The following is a 17,463-nucleotide window of genomic DNA, read 5'->3' on the forward strand; positions in this document are numbered from 1 at the left end:
TCCAAAATAGATATTTTATCCAGATAAACTAAGATTAAATAAGAAGCAAAAGTTCCATTAATTTAAAGCTCCTTTGATTTGGTGCTGTACAGAGGACTTGAGCTTAAAATCAGATGAGGTAGTTCTTTGTCACAGGAAAAGGTAATGACACACGTGCTAGTTACTTGCTGTATTTTGTGAATGTTTGCTACACTGTTTGTTAGTTGTGATAGTGGAGCATTATTGTAGCAATTATCTAGAGAATCAGTGGTCAAATGCTAAAAGCTTTCTGACAACTTGACATACAACTTTGGCATTAGCTAGCTGTTTGTTCCTTTTGCAGAAGGTTACCAATTAAATCTGCCTAGTTGCATGGAGCAGAGCCTGAGTATGCAAATCTGAAGCCTCCTGCTTCCTGTGATTGCTGGATTCAGTACATGCTATTGAGAATGCTGTATTTCAGAGGCTTTTTGTATTCTGCTCACAGTGTTTGCTGAGCAGAAACTGTAGCTAAAAATAACTAAAATGAATTTCTCTGTCTCTTTCTTTCTCACTGCAGGATGACGTAGCTTTGCCTAGGATTTATCAGCTAAGCAGAAAATGAGCTTAACATCCTGGTTTTTGGTGAGCAGTGGAGGCACCCGGCATAGGCTGCCACGAGAAATGATTTTTGTTGGAAGAGATGACTGTGAGCTGATGTTACAGGTAATTGCTTCAGCCTTCCATGTGCAGCTGCTCAAATCATGAACTTTATGCACCAGCTTCATGCATTCTGTTTGAAAAAAGATTCCCTAGATGTTGGGGAGCAATTGTTTTGAAGAATCTTTTGTGTCTTTAGAAAAAAAAATCGTTTAAATTAATTGGGGTCAATCCTGCAGTTACTGCTTAGGTACAGAGAATCACATTTTCTTCATATAAATCAAATGCAGAATGCAAAGATAGAAGATGAAATACATTTTGCAATAAGACCAGTAAAATAAGTAGACTGTGTTCCATAAAAGATGATAATGTTAAGAGAGCTGGATGCTTTTGAAAGGAGCCTTCTTTTTTTGGCAGCTTCTAATCTAATTTAGTCACATGATTTGATGTAATTCTATCCCCATGCCCTGATTGTGTTGTACAAAGGAAAATGAAATTTCTAGAGAAGAGCATTTCTCTGTCTCTGAGGAAGTTGAATGACTCAGTTTAAATAGAATTGAAAATACCCAAGTCAAAATAGCTTGATCCTTCAGTCACTTCCTCAACTTAAGGATGACTCTTTGGAGCTCTTACATGTGTGTAGCTGTGTTGTTATGTAGCCATATTGCTTGCACTTTGCCCTATCGAAGTTGTAGTTCTCTGACCTGCCTTTTTCTATTTTTTTTTTTTTAATGACTGGTGGTAGTATTTTGGGAATTTCTTCTTAAATTTTTGTTGTTTTGTGTACAGCTCTTAAGAAGATTAAACTTCAAAACTAATATTCTCAACACTTCCTACCATTCAATAAAATAATTTGGTTTGGAGTTTTTGTTCCCGAAAGTTGTGTATGCATCCGTTATTGGCCAAATTAGAGTCTTACTTGCAAATGAAGTGCTTAGAGATGTAATCCTACATTTATTATTCAGAATGTAGTATCTCTAGTAAATTGCATTTGGCTCTCAGCCTCAGAAGGCATTGAGATATTTTATTGATGATATTAGAAGGCAGTTGACAGTACTCTTAATTTCTCTTTAAAAACAGATAGGATGATGTCTTGGTAATTTATGTGGGAAGTATTTAAAGAAACCCAAACAAACATATGCACAGATAAATCCACCAACATCCAAAACAATAACAAAAGAAAAGCAACCAAAAAGCCCCACCCCACTGGTTCCTGCCCAGTAGCTTATAATCCAAAAATGCTTTTTTTTACTAGTAACCCGTTTTAGAGGGCTGTTGTCTGTAAATAAGGGAGCATCTCCTTTCTTCTCTGCTATGCCATCCATAGTAGGTCAGTCTTTAGAGTGAAGCATTTATTCTTTTGTGTTACAGAAATTCACCTTCAAAGGTAGTTGCCTCTTTGATTAATACTGTGAATAGATTTGAGTTATTTACAAACATTATTTGTTGTGTATTTACTTCAGAGTTAGTGAAAAAAATCAAGGGGCATGGGGATTTCAAGAATATTCTTTTTAGCCTGCTGCTATGTTACGTCTACATGCCAGCATGACTGTAGCACCACATAGTGCTGCAGGGGGAGGAACCCACCAAAAGAGAAGCTAATAATGTGTTCTTGTTCTGTGTGTATAGCTCTTTGTGCAAGACCTTCCATTCCACTCTTGACAACTTGGTTGTTCTCTTACTGCAAAGCATGTGGACAATGCATGATAAAGAAAGCAGAATTTAATGCTTTTATTCATAATTGCTTGACAGAAAACATATTATAAAGGTCTTAATGAAAAGAATTTTGACTCTGTTTCATGCTTGTTAGACCTCAGATCTCTACCTGTAAACCCAGTTGTTCTAAAAGGTTTAGTTCACATCTGGTAATACAGATCTGCCTTTTTTTGTAAATATGTTCAAAAAGTCTTCCTGTTTAGCTAACTGTTCCATTGTATCAGCCTGCTTGTGAATAAATACTACATTTCCCCCTTCTTTCACCTTATGGTTAGAAATCTTTTTGAATGTTATTGGAGAAATCATCTCCGGGAAGAAAAATCTACATTATTCACAATATCAGAATTGTTTACAAAGAAGAATGCATTTATTTTCTGTATGCTGAATATTTTCTTAGTAATCTGGATTGAAGAGTATCTATTTAAAGTAACACTAGTTACAAATTTATTTTAACTGAGGATGGAGTTTTTCTCTTCATATTCATCTGGCTTTTACTGCAGTTATTCTGTCATTCTTATTTCTGCAGACATATATAAATCTTTGTACTGGGTCTGGCTGGTTGGTAGGGTTTTTTTTATAGAAGCCATTATGGTACTGTTTTGGCTTTGTGACCAAAACACTGTTGATAGCACACCACTCTTTTGGCTGTTGCTGAACAGTGTGTGTGCAGTTTCAAAAAAGTCATTCTTTCTCACTCTGCTCCTCCTACACACACTTGACTGGGGGAGTGCACAAAATGTGGAGAAGGAGCACAAATGAGGACAGCTGACCCAAACTGACCAAAGAGATATTCTGTGACAAATAATGTGTTGTGCTTGGCAGTGAAATCTGAGAGAGGGGCTTTGAGGAAGATACCCACTACTCAAAGACTGTCTGGGTACTGCGCTGCTTGTGTTAGGTGGGAAGTGATTGCCTTCTCATCACTTGATTTGTTTTACTTCTTCTTCCTTCTTCCTCTTTGCTGCTGAAACTTGACCATGAGTTCTTTCCTTTTGCTCTTCCTGTTCTATCCCACATCCCGCTGGGGCAGCGGAGAGTGGGTGAGCAGCTGTGTGGCATTTAGCTGCCAGCCAGGGCACCATAGTCTTACAAGAAGGAATTTTAAAAGCCCTTAAATGTGAATGGAAGGCTGCAATAGCAGTCAAAAGAAAAAAGGCATTCAAAAGACTTGCACTGTCTTTGCACCTGCAGAGGTCAGTTGAAACTAATAAAAAGTCCAATTATCTGTAAGTAATTTGAACCTGAGGAGAACTGAGAAGTTCTGCAGAATTCCAAGTGTTTCTGTAAAAACCACAGACTTGAGTAATCATTCTTAGCATTTCAGATGATGTGACACAGTATCATGATGCTTTGAGGATTTTTTCATGTCCTTTCTGTTTTAACTTATTTTTAATAGGATGTAGCACGTAAAGATAATTAAATAAAATTTTAATAATACAGTATGTATTTGAATAACAACATTGACAGAAGGTCAAATTTTTTTTCAATAGCTTAGGTAAAAATAGGGTAATTCTTGTTGCAGTGGTTCCACTTGAGTGGGGAAAAATGTAATGTGTGCTTGATATTGTAGGCTCAGCAGAACATGCACATCAATGAATTTCAATGTATTGAGATTGTTTTCACTTGAAAGGTTACTAAGTTAGTAGAAAATGAACCGTGTTGCTGTGTCTTCATCTGCCATTAAAAGCACTTAACTGATGTAGTATGTTAGTGCAGCTTATATTGGCAGGGAACTTGTTCATTTGTCTGTCTCTTCCTTATTCTCCACTTTGATATCCTGCCGCTCCCATTATACCCCTCAAAAATGCAGAGCAAAATAAAAAGTCTAAACATAAAATAGTAAGTATAAGCAGAAGAACAGTGATCTTACTTTGGGGAGAAAGCGAAGCAGTCATGAGATTAAATGGATGGGAAGAATGAGAAAGTAAATAGAAAATAAGGAAAATAATAGTAGCAAGACTCAAGAAATGGGGAAGGAGTGAGGTGATAACTCTGGGATTACAATAAGAGAAAACATTTTCTTAGGAGTAGTGGTTGTGTGTTCTGATGCCTTGCACTGGCCAGTGCACTTGGTAAGGCAGGACTCCTAGAACTGACAGACCACAAATGCTGGTACACAGAAGTCATGGAAGTCTCAGACAGAATGTACCATTCTCTGTGCAATACAGTCCTGAAAAATGAGTTGAGTAGCGAGGATAGAAGATGCAAACCTGAAATTAGGAGCTATGCTGGTGGAAGGAATCTGCTGCTATGCAGTCATGTTGTGACAGTGCACGAGCAGAATTAAGAGCAAACATAAGATCAAGTGTGGGCTGATGGAGAGGATGAGCTGTGATCTCCATTCTCTTGGGAGCTCTTGAAGATGTCCAGGTGCTGACCATATGCATGTATGAAGGAGACACATCCAGCCCCATCTCCCTTGCTTGCCATCAGCACCTCAGGCTGCAAACACTTGGCAAGGAGCGAGTGCTGAAAGAGGGACTTGGCTGTTAGGGAGCTGCTGTTCTTGGATGAAATAGTAGCCAGGCTTGTTCCTCATCTGTATGGTGATGTTTGTATGTGAAATAATGTATTCATGAAAAAAAATAAATGGATACTGAAGTGCTTAAGGAAGGACTGAGAAAGTCAGAACTGATGGGAATAGTAATTCAGGAACTGCTCAGACATTTAGTGAAGAGGCTTTAGCTAATTGGTTCAGGAAATTGAGATCAAGGAGAAACACTTGGAATGCTTGTATATTGCAGTAATTATCCCAGATGCATGACAGGAAATGGTGAGTTTGAGAGAGAACAACAGCACCCCGGAATCATAGTCATGTCTTGAAAGATGCATGTAATTAAGGGGGGAGAGAAAGAGTGTAAGAAATAAAGTGCAGATGATAATATTAAACATCAGTGATCCTAGACTGAAAAAAACCAAAAACAAACCAACCTTTGGATGAGGTATATCTGGATCTGACTTATCATATTTAGGGAAACATTAAGAAAATAATTATTTTGAATTAAATTTAGGATTCTGCTATGGGTACCTGGAGTTGGGTTAGATATTATCGTTTTTGTATGTGGGATTATCTTTTTTATATAATTTGAATAAATGTGCTATGTAGCATAGAATAATCACACTGCTCTAAGAAATAGCCATAACTACCTCTTGTGGTTTTCAAATACCTTATTTTATTTTCTTTAATATATTTTAGTCACGGAGTGTAGACAAGCAACATGCTGTACTCAACTATGATGCCTCTACAGATGAACACTTGGTGAAGGATTTGGGCAGCTTGAATGGGGTAAGTTAACATCAGAAATAGATAGCTCTCCATAGTGTTCTGTATCTTTGTTTTGGGATTTCTTTGAGTCATTATAAATTGTACATTAATACCTTTTTAATGTAAGTCTGGAAATTGGGGAACATTCAAAAGGAAAGTGTAGTCTTTGCAGGGGTTTTCCACAGCGTGTTTTATAAAGGGCTGCTGTAAATTCCAGTAATAAGAGGGTTTTGGCAATAGGAAAAGCTCAGAACAATAGGAAGGAGTGTGTTAAACTTATGTATTTCAGAATTAAAAAAAAAAAAGAATCTTGACTATAATATCTAAAAGCCCTGACATATTTCAATCTCTAAAATGTGCTATTATGATATAGATTTTATTTCACATGCTATTCCTTTTTCTTCTGTTACAATAGAGAAAAGAATGTTAAACTGTATTTCCACTGTACATATGTGGAAAGAAATAATTATGCAATAAGCATGTATTTGCATTTAGTTTTTCAGAATCATCTTTATTAAAAATATCTATGAATAATTGGTGTCAAGTAATTGCAAACTAATACAAGAGAAATACAAACTTATGGGAAATGTAAGGTTTCAGATGACATTTTATATTTTAAGGCTTTTCTAGGAAGTGCATATTCAGAATTCTAGCTAAGCATAATTTTTTAAAAAAAATTTTTGATATATAGCAAATTATTAAAAACATAGTAACATTTTCATAATTTTGTAGCCCTTTGGATACTTCTTTATGACCTGTATATGTGCACTTGTTATGGTTGTTATTTTGTAACGTTAAATGTTTGGTTCTGTTGTGAATATGTACAGAATAATATCATGAGTTCATCTGTGACTGCCTGTCTGAATATTACTTAGAAAGCTACTGATAGTGAAAAGTTTTGTGGAGTGCTTAAATAAATAGAAGATGAACTCTCAAGTTACTACCTTTTGATCTTGAAGTGCATTTCGAAATAAAACTCTGTCACTGTCTCTATTAGTTTTTCTGTATTTTAAGGTAACTAACTCAGCCTTCCAAAGAGTCATTCTCAACTCCATGTGAAACCATTGAAGGGCTATATCCTTTGAACAGTTGTAGACATACGAGGACTTTGGTCCTTAAATATTTAATATACCCCTGTATTTTCAAAGTTGGTGTGCTGTTTCAAGGCAGTGATCAAAAATAAGTTCAGCACATAGAATTTTTTTGCTGAGACATTTGATTTTATTCCCTAGTTGTGTAGCTCCTGTAGTCAGTAGGCATACCTTCAGATTTTTGTTGCCTTGTCACAAAACTGGAATTGAATAGAAATATATGTTTAAAGCTCTTAGAAATATATGTTAAAAGGTCTTCATTCAACTCATTTTTTGCCTCTGATAAAGAGCTTTCAGTGATTTGCTTCACTTGATCTAATTCATTCTCAAGTTTGAGGTGAAGCTTCAGTTGCTTTAGAGCTGTTTACTCAGAGACATCAAAGGAACTCTTTCTTCCCACTGTTTTGGGACAAGGAATATTAAGCCTCAGGAGTTCAGTCCTTCCTCTTTGTCATCACAGTGTTTTCCTTACTATCACTTTCCCACTGTGCTTTTCTTTCATACCTCTGCTTACCTGGTTTCAGGTTAATGGAGAAAACACTTTTTTTTTTTGTAACACCATACTTACTTATGTGGCAGAACAATGATTCAGTACCATATGGTGAACTAGGTAATAATTCTTCTAGTCTAGCTGCTGTTTCCACTGAAAACACCACCTCTCTTGCAGCAAAGTGCCTCTTCTAGTGCTCCAGCAGCTGCTACCTTGTCTTATTTTGCATACTTCATTGAAAAATTTATTTTGTGTGTCTCCAGTTGGTCCCATCTCTTTTGAGAACAGATACATACTTTTCTTAGTATAAAGGATCACTCCATTCCTGGTATAATTCACTTCAACCACACATGATAATTCAGAGTTTAAGGGGAGGTGGCTAATACCAGTATTTTGGTTTTGAGTGTTCTGAGTGTTATATTTTCACAAGCTGAACTATGATTGCACCAGATGCCCTAATGCCTGAATATTTTTATATGTATGGTTGAGTCACACTCAGTTCAGTGAAAAGGTTACAGGAGTCTTTTTCGTGGACTTCTAAATCTAGAAGTCTTTATCCTGGACATCTAGATTTGAAAAAAAAAAGGGAAAAGTAAATTTTAATTGGCTTTTCATTAGGTAAAATTGTATTTCTGATAGTTTGTTGTGGCTCATTCTGGACACTCCTGTTTTTCTTTTTTTTTTTCCATGCAAAAAAGATGAAGGAATTTCTTTTTTCTGAAGCAAATGTGTGCAGTTGCCAGTATGTAATTGCTATTTCCCTAGTATCAGTAGAATTCAGCTATACTTTCTCCTTTGACTTGTGAACTCAAAAACATACCTGAAGCAGTACTAACCATCCATGGCCCTTTTGAGTAACGTTCTTTTCAGGAATGTTTACAGGATAGCAAAGTCCTTTCACACTGATGTTTCAGGACTGGATTCTGAAAAGCTTAGCAAACTTTATGAAGGCTTAACGACAGTTGATTCTCATTATTTGAAGAATAAACTTTAGAAATCACGTGAATGGAGTGCTTTAAAGGGGCAAATGATTCTTTATTTACAGAATAACTAGCTTTTCAAGCTAGCTTTGTCTGGCATCCCAAAGCATGTGATGAGATTTTAAAGCTCCAGTGGCAGAGTAACTAAGACTTGGTTGTTTTATGCTGTCACTTCAGTCCTGAACATGAGGCTGTCAGTAGACTGCACACACGGGTCACACACAGCCTTTGGAGTGCTCTGCATTGGGTGTGCTGTGTGTGCACATGAATTTCAGAACTCTGACCTGGGAGGAAACATGCATACATACATAAAGACATAGATGTCTGCAAGGTGCCCTAAATTTTGTAGGTTCACTGAAATTCAGAGTGCCTTGAGGATAGTTTTCACAGATGTTTTAGTATAAACTCTCCAAATGTCAAAGTGCAATAAATATACCTGAAATATTACTGAAAGTTTCATGCTTACAAACCACTGAATAGTTGTACCTTTTGTTCTTATTTCCCATGGAAGATATTTTCTATGAAGTAGGTAAACATTTTTAAAATAATAAAATAAACATTCTTTTCCTTTAGAAAAAGAAAATTAAATGGAACATCCTCTTGCTATTTTGGGGAAGGAGATTGTTTCTCTCTAACCACAGTTCATTTAATACTAGACTCATGAGCAATACAACCATTCAAATATTTGGATTTTTGGCTTATTTAATTATTCAGGTTTTTCCAACTTGAGTGCTTATGAAATGGCATATTTCAACTGTTTCTTTCTTTAGAAACATGTACATGTTGTAGAAGTTTTAAGTTAGAAGTAGGATGATCCTGTAGGATTGCAATATACTTAACTCTTACCACTGATTTTTGGTGTTACTCAGATGCACAAACTTGGTTCACGTTTTCTTAAGTCCTTTGACAATTATTAGAAATAAACTGCCTCAGTTCTCTCATATCCAATGCAAAATGCTGTACAAATACGATGATAAGTCAATTCTGACATGTAATTTGGATTGAAAAAAAGCAAACTACAAGAAAAATAATTAGTGGAGGTGCTAATTCAAGGGAACATTAATCAACACTTCCATGAATATTGCTAACAAGATGAAACGTGCAAGGAATTTTTCAAGGCCAGTGTGCATCTTGGTAATCAACTGGTGTTTTACCTTCCTTTTGACATGGTTTGTTAAACAGCTGGCAATTTGAGCTTATAGTTTCCTTGTGCATCACTAGTAGAAAATTTGTGGTGCTGAAGACTTTCTTATCGAATTATTTAATTTTGTTGTTTTGGAATTTAATGGTAATTCTTTCTCTCCTCATTTGTTTCTGCAGACATTTGTGAATGATGTGAGGATTCCAGAACAGACATACATCACTCTGAAGTTAGAAGATAAATTGAGATTTGGTTATGATATCCTTGCCATAAAAATTCAGTGTCAGGATGCACTTGTCTTGTTAGAAGTATGGTTATGTTAAGTGTTCTCATTGTTACAAAAAATGCCTATATTAGAGAAGATCTCAGGGTTTAGGATATTCTGCCTTAGTCTGAACTACTGATAAACTACATTTCTTTGTCTTACTGCAAGAAACCTCAACTTTCAATTATGATTTAGAATATAATGTGTATCTTCTGTGTTGCACAAATTTCTACTTTTCTTTGAGGCACATACATAAATATTTGTATCGTATACAGTTGTATACCAGCAGATAAGATTACAATTAAATATTCAGAAAACTACTGAATGAAAAAAAATTACTTTTAATAATAAAACACTAAGGTATCCACTCAATGTTCTGTATACATATAGCAAATAACTTCATTTGCTTTGATGATTATGACAGTGCACAGTATCCCAACAGTGACATATTTTGAAAGCTGTCACCATTCTAGTGGCATAATAGGCTGCACAGTTGTTACTTTTCTGTAAAATCCTCTTGTGAATTCAGATTTTTTTCAGTATTTTCCTTATCATTTCCCACATACTAATCTTTTTACTGTGGTCAGGGGAGAGATGAGAGTCCCTGAAGAAGCACTTAAGGTAACAGTGTCCAGTTCATGGATATTTTTTTGTCATTGTACAGTTATTATGACATAGAGAGGTTTTTTCCCACTCTTTGAGGGTTTGTGTTTTATTCTCTATTTAATGTCATGTAGCATGAAAAATTCTCAAGCCAACTCCAGTTATCCCAAAAATCTTCAGAGGCAGAAGGATCGAAACAAAGCAGCTCCAAAAGTTCAGAGTCCAAGGCAGCAGACTCCACAGCTGAAGTCCACCACAAAACTACAGAAGCACTGAAATCTGAAGAAAAATCAGTGGGTAAGGTTCATTTTTTTGTTGCAGAAGCACAAAAACTTGGAAAGGATGTTAATTTGCTTCAGTTGGATGATTGTGAAATTCTACAGACAGTAAGAATTTCACATATATGAACATTTAACCATAGTTTAGATGTAAATAATATTTTTGGCAGTTAATTTCTAACTTTTTTGCGGTAACATCCACATGTTAAGAACATTTTAAAGAGTGATTTGATTGGCATTTGTGATATTTTTGCATGTCTCTTTGCCCAAATAACAAATTTGTAGTGTTTATGGCAGAAAATTGCTATTTTTTTTTTAAGTTTAAATGAAAGTATTTGTTCAGAAACAGTTTGTGCTTTTTACCACTACCATTACCAAGTGCACTATTTTTCTTTTGGTTGGTTTGGGGTTTTTTCCCCTTTAAATGGGTGAGAGTTCTGTTTGTGTTTTGCAGTTCCTAGCATTCTTTGCTTGTTCTGTCAGGATATAACCTCAGTGTTCTATTGTCGTTTAAACATTTGTAGGTATTGTAGTTTCAGGCTTGTTTCTACACCATCATTCGTATTTGTTTAATGTGTCATGGTGGCTCTGCTGTGGTTGTCTTAACTTTGTGTGGGGTGTGCTGCCCACACCCCACACAAAGGGTTTGGACCTGTTGGAGTGAGGCCAGAGGAGAGCCAGAAAGATCAGCAGGGGGCTGGAGCACACAGGCTGTGAGATGAAGTTGTTCAGCCTAGAGAAGGAAAGGCTCCAGGGAGACCTTATAGCAGCCTTTCAGTACCTGAAGGAAGCTGGTAAAAAAAAGGGAGAGTGTATTTTACACAGGCAGCTAATTATAAAAGACTAGGTTCGATGGTTTTAAAGTGAGAGAGGACAGATTTTGATTAGATGTTCGGGAGAAATTTTTTCTGTGAGAGTAGTGAGCCACTTGAACAGGTTGTCCAGAGAGTTTGTGCACGTCCCATCCCTGGAGGTATTCAAGACTTTTAGCAAACTGGTCTGGCAAAAGATGTTTCTGCCCATGGCAGGTCCCTTCTAACCCAAACCATCCTCTGATGAACTTCAGCATGAGGCTTGCTGAAGGGTAGTGGATATAACCAAGAGAATGAGAAAGGGATCAGGTATTGTTGTTTCCTTAATATGGAACTGTATAGGTCTGATTTCTAACCTGATCAATGCTCAACAGTTTGGTTTAGGTTTCATCTATTCTTCCAGGAGACTCCAAAGAATTCCCGTCCCTACGTACAGGATTCTGTGGTATATCTAATTAACCTGTTTGTTTTGTTGTCTAATCCAGCATCTTGTTCAGGGTACATAAAGTAGCACAGTTGGAGGGTTTTATCCTCACCTTCTGTTTTTCTTTTCAGTATTCCAAAAATAATAGTCAAGGATAGGGATTTATATTTGAGTGCAACTCTCAGAAGTTTTTTGAGGATTGATCCTCTCATTGTTGCTATATAAATGCTCATTCTTGCTAATTCAGTGCACAGGAATAGAATTATGGGATGGTTTGGGTTGGAACAGAGCTTAAACGTCACTTAGGTTGCACCCCCTTGCCATGGCCAGGGACACCCTTCACCAGACCAGGTTGCTCAAAACCTCATCCAGCATATCCTGGAACACTTCAGGGATGGGGCATCCACAAATTCTCTGTGTAACTATCAAGTTTGGTTTTTTTTAAATAATATTGACTTAAGGCATAATGCTGTGTAAAAAGGAAGTACTTAATGTCTTAAAATCATGTTGGAACCTTTGGCATGGCTATGAAAGCATTTTTGGAATGCAAGTGTATAAAATACTGAAAAATGTTGATATTCCTAATCAGAAAAGTAACAGACAAGCTGCTAAGATAGATTTTAATATATGATGTTTTATTATATAAAGACTCTTTCAAATACATTCAGAACATCTGTATGACACTAGAATAGCTAAATCTCTGTAGAGTGAAGTATTTGTCCCAAAGATGAGATCAAACCTAACCCAGCCAATTTATCATCAGGTTAGAAATCTCAATTATATCAGTGTTTTTTTTCTTACTTAGTTTTTGTATTTAAATATATTTAACCATGTGTATAGCACTTTTAATTGTACTATAATTTAACTGATGCCTTTAAAAAAACCCCAACCTGTAAAATTGATTGTGCTCAGTAATGTTTTACACACAAGGTAACTTTCAGCACTCTGTAGTAGCTGTCAGCGATTTGGAACCTTGGCAGCATTGCAAAATTTGATCAGTTTTTCATGCAGTGAGTTCAGATTTCATTGAAAGGTCAATGTGGGTAAGAATGAGAATCTTCTCACAGAAATAGCAGCAAACAGTTTCTAGGAATGTTCTGCTGTCTTGATGACTTCAAACTGAAAGAAGAAATAATATTTACCGATATATCAGGGTAACAATAAGAGATGGTGGCTGCCTTTGTGTAAACATTGGTGCCAGAAGTTTTGATCAGGTCATTAGTAAGCTTTTATATTTAGAACCCAGATCAGTTGTCTGGCCTCCAAGTTTGTTTTGTATTTAGGCAAATGCATGCAACCATTTCACTTCAGCTTCCCGGAGAAATGATCCAAGCAAATTACTTTCTCTTCATGTGATTTTAACCTAAATATCACAGCTGAACAGAAAAGTTATTTCTTCTGCTTTGGGCTGACTTTATAGATATTTCTGCCATGCCTCGTGGGACACCTTTGTATGGTCAGCCAGCCTGGTGGGGTGAAGATGAAGCTGATGAAAAAGGTGGTTGTAAGGCAGATAGCAAGCATGAAGAAAAAATGCCTGAGACAGGGGCTTCAGGTAAGTGTGTTGTCTTATTTTTGGTTTTTTTCCCTCTTTACTGAACTGCATGTGTTCTTAAATAGGGAACTAAACAGATGTTTGGAAGTTTCACAGTTTGCATAGATGAAAGCCTATTAAAAGGTAAGGTAGTTGAATAATATATTTTTGTGAGAAACTGTGCATTTACAGTGATCAGTTTCACATATAATGTGTCAGTTTTCTAGTATATTACAAGATTTTCTATCAGTAAGTATAGCAAATAACTTTTGTGTCCTTTTTTTCAGTTTAATCCATATCTGTCCTTTTATATACATAGGAGTATTTTTTTTAATAATTTCTGTAAATAAATTGTGTTTTTTTACATTTGTGTCTGACTTTTAGCTATATAAGGTTATCTGTACTAGAGAAGCAGTCTCTTCTGTAATTCAATAATGCTGTATTAGTGGGAATTGCATGTCATAGTTCTTGAAGTAAAGATTTGTGTAATCTAAAGTTAAACTGGTAATGTTTATTCCCCTATAATACAGACCTTTTTATTAGTTAGCTTGTCTAGACACAGTGTGTATTGCCAGAACTTCAATCTCAGTACCTATAATTAGGCTTTTATATCTATCACCAGGCATATAAATAAAGTGCCTGCTATTCTAATAAAGACAGGAACTTAAAACTTATTCAAGTTAGGACGAAATTCAAACATGTTTATTTAGCACTTTAGACACTCATTTAATGTCCAACAGATATAAATTTGCAATTTTTTAAAGGACTTTAATTGATGTCAGAGTTTCTCTTTTCCTGTCAAAGTACTTCCCTTAGTTAACATGAATCATATTTCGCAGGAGCTGGAGTGAAGTCTAAAAATGTGTAAATCAAACTAAATGAACACTTCAGTGTAGTGAAGACAAGATCTTTGAAATTAACTTTTTACCATGGCCTTTTTAATGACCTCTTTCATATTATTTTAAAGTTGTCATCATTCAGGCAGTAGAGTAAGTCTGTTAAGATTTGGACTATTATAAAGAAACCAGATAAAAACATATAAGCTAGTTTTCACTCATTAAATATAGGATTATTGAAAAGTGATATACTGAAGTCTGTTTTTGATGCAATGCTATGCCATTAACAAGGTGATACAAGATGCAGCTTCTATTTAGTGTAATTTTAGATTGCTTTTTCAGAAGCATCAAATTGCATCAAATAGTTTACATGCTCTTGTATTCATTTTATCAAGAGATTTTTCAACAAGTGATCAGTGCTTCTATCTTAGTTCCTGAGCTCCAAGAAAGATAAGATTCCAACTTTCACTCAAACTAATCATGGAGATGCCATCTGTTTCAGTAGTGGACAAAAATAAGTTTGTTCTAGACTGAACTTCAGTAACGGGGATATTTTTGACATGATTGGCTTAGTGAAGTTATCATAAAGTAAATGATGACTAGAGAAAAGAGATTAATATTTTCTAAATTATTTAAATTTGTTTGTTTGTTTTCCATATATATACTATATAAAAACTAAGTTTGGGGCCAAAGCCTTCTTGGTAAATACAAGAAGGCTTTGGCCCCAAATTAAAAAAAAAATTAGCAATCCATTTTATTTGTGTTTCTTTTGTTCAGCCATAAATGTATCTCCTATGAATAGTATTGATCTAATAAGAGTGTAAGAGTTGCTTTTATTTCCTCAAACTTAAAGACTCATAAACCTGCAAGAATGGAATTCAGTTTGAAAAAGCACATACTAAACACAAGCCTATGTGAAAGGAAGGCACTGCAGAGAAAAATCCAAAACTTGACATTTTTGCAGGACCATGTCATTTGTGAGGATGTAGAATTAAAATCCTGTGTATACAGAAATGATTTATTTCTCATGATCACCTAATCTCTGAGCAGACATTCACTGTATGTTCTGCTGCTCTGGTTTTTGACTGTTGGAGATAATTTTTAGTAGCGTTGGCAGAGAGTCTGAGAAGACAAACCATATAAGAGTTGACATTTGCTTCTATGGACACTTCAGCAGTCTCAGAACACTGTGTCTGTGTAGAGTTGTGCAAAAGACATTCTGAATGTTTTCATGCAATTATAAAATCATAAGATTTTTGGGCTGCTTTGGCCCACAGTTATATTCTATGAAAAGTTGAACTTCTTTTCACCAATTTGTTATGTATTTTCTTCAAGCATTTAGGTTTTATAATATAGATGAATATAATTTTAGGAAATCAATATAAAGACACACTTGTATGAAAGAAAATTAGAACCTTCAGAAAATTGTCATGCTTGGATATTTTTAAAATATAAGCAAACTATTAAAAAATATTCAAGATTGGTGCAGCTAATTATTCTTTCATGGGTTAAATTGTATTAAATGTTTAAAACACTGATCTGGGACATGCTTTTTAATATAAACTGCCTAAAAGTAATTTACAGGTAAATTCTTAAACCAAATCGATAAATCAGATAACATTTTAACAAAGTAATCCTATTAAAAGTCTGTGTCATGCTTTAATGATTTATTACATGATTATTTATTGAATAGAGAAGAAGACTTGAATTCTAAGAGATGGGGAAAGGTTTAATGAGGAGATTGAAGTGGGAGATTTATTTCTGTTAAGCCAACTATAGACAATTACTCTTTACAGTCTCAAGTTAATAAGATTATTCCGATGTTACTGTATTTCTATCACAATAGAAATTCACTAATGAAAGTTATTTATAAACAGAGCAGAATAGCCTGGAAAACTTGGAAAAAAAAATCCTTTCTACGTTTTTAAGACATATGTAATGCTCTAATTCAATGATCCATAGATCTACTAGTCTATTAAAATGAGCAGTTATTTGTACACCTCTGGCATTACTTTCTGCTGCAGCTGTTAAATGTCCATGTTATTGGCAGGTTTATTGGGTGTGTAATTATTATTACTGCCATATGTTACACTCTCACTTCCTGGGATAAAGAAAACTGCATTTTCTGCTGATCTTACTTGCAGTTGTAGAATTTTATGTCATTAATGCCTTTACCAGAAATCTAAGAAAAGACAGAAATAAGTTTTTAAGAAGACTTCAGGAATCTGAAGTAATTCTTTCCCCTTGGCATGAATTTTAATTCCAGCATTGCATAAGAATATGTCAGATTAAACATTCCTTGCACTTAAGGAACATTGTCATTTTCAGGTAAAGGAGGCTGACAGTTATTTGAGAAATACCAGTGTAGTCAGTGTGTGTAGGAGTTTACACACATTGCAAGGTTTGATGCTTAACCAGCAGCATTAGTAGTTAAGTTCCTAGAAGTTTGTTCTAGAATTTTGATGAGTTTTGTCATTTAATATGTGCAAGTGTTGCTTGCTTTGCAAAGCTCTAGCAGCAAATGTGCACAGTATGTCATGGAGAGCTTACAGAACTCTAAAGACCCATCACAGCAATATATTTAAGGAAGATTAGTTTTGTCCTTTTTTTCACTTGAACTCCTTTAAGGCTGGTAGTTAAATGATTTATTATGAGAGATGGGGATTTATATACAGTGCTGGTTTGTATTTCTATTTTGAAAGAGCAATTCTGATATTTTTTCATAAGACTGGTTATGAAAGCATTAAAAGACAAAATCTTCATATTCAATACTAGGTGAATCATATGTATTTATTGAAATCTTATCTTTATATAAAAAATGAAAAGTTTACTTCAGCTGCAAAGCAAAAAACCCCCAAAAAACAAAAATGTAAGAGGGAAATAAAAAGTAGGAATATGAAGAGAAAGAGGAAGGAAAAAAAAGAAATTCTATTAAATATTTGAAAACACTAACTTCAGCTTCTTTTATTGCACATACCATTACACAGTGCCAAATATAAAGCTAACATTAAAAATATTTTGGGGTATTGTGTAAATATTATATTTTGGATGTTTCTTATACCTACTGCAAATAAATATATTGGTTCAGGTTTACAGAATTTTTTTTACAGGAAGTACTTTGTAAATTCCAGATAATTTTCTTTTGCAAATTTCATTTTTAAAATTGTATTTTTAAGGCAGAAAGAATAGAGAATTACTAAAAATCTGACATTGTGCAAAATATTTTCTGATATTTCCTGTCATTGCAGATGATGATATATTAATATATAGAGGCAGTTTTTTGCACATCTGAATAGCACCGACACCTATGATTTTTCTTGTCCAGGTAGCAAGTAAAATGTTAAAATTCTGACTACTTGTGTGTGTAACTTGAAAAATAAGACTTAAAAAAACCCCAGAAAGTCCTAGAA

The 17,463-nt window shown here is 34.9% G+C and overlaps 1 protein-coding gene across 9 annotated transcripts in view; it reads left to right on the plus strand.

Moving 5' to 3' along the window:
- The window catches only part of CEP170 (centrosomal protein 170), a 95,532-nt gene that overhangs the window by 23,596 nt on the left and 54,473 nt on the right, over positions 1 to 17,463 (plus strand). For all 9 annotated transcript variants that reach the window (XR_014616057.1, XM_084203339.1, XM_084203340.1 and 6 more), the window contains exons 2-7: positions 539 to 684; positions 5,531 to 5,620; positions 9,481 to 9,559; positions 10,129 to 10,187; positions 10,304 to 10,466; positions 13,104 to 13,238. Coding sequence is in view for 8 of the 9 variants with exons in the window: in XM_084203339.1 (XP_084059465.1) it covers positions 580 to 684; positions 5,531 to 5,620; positions 9,481 to 9,559; positions 10,129 to 10,187; positions 10,304 to 10,466; positions 13,104 to 13,238 (631 nt within the window). In the remaining variant the exon portion in view is untranslated. The remainder of the gene's footprint in view (positions 1 to 538; positions 685 to 5,530; positions 5,621 to 9,480; positions 9,560 to 10,128; positions 10,188 to 10,303; positions 10,467 to 13,103; positions 13,239 to 17,463) is intronic.

This window comes from Fringilla coelebs (genome assembly GCF_963513975.1).
Source record: "Fringilla coelebs genome assembly, chromosome: 3".
NCBI classification, from domain to species: domain Eukaryota; kingdom Metazoa; phylum Chordata; class Aves; order Passeriformes; family Fringillidae; genus Fringilla; species Fringilla coelebs.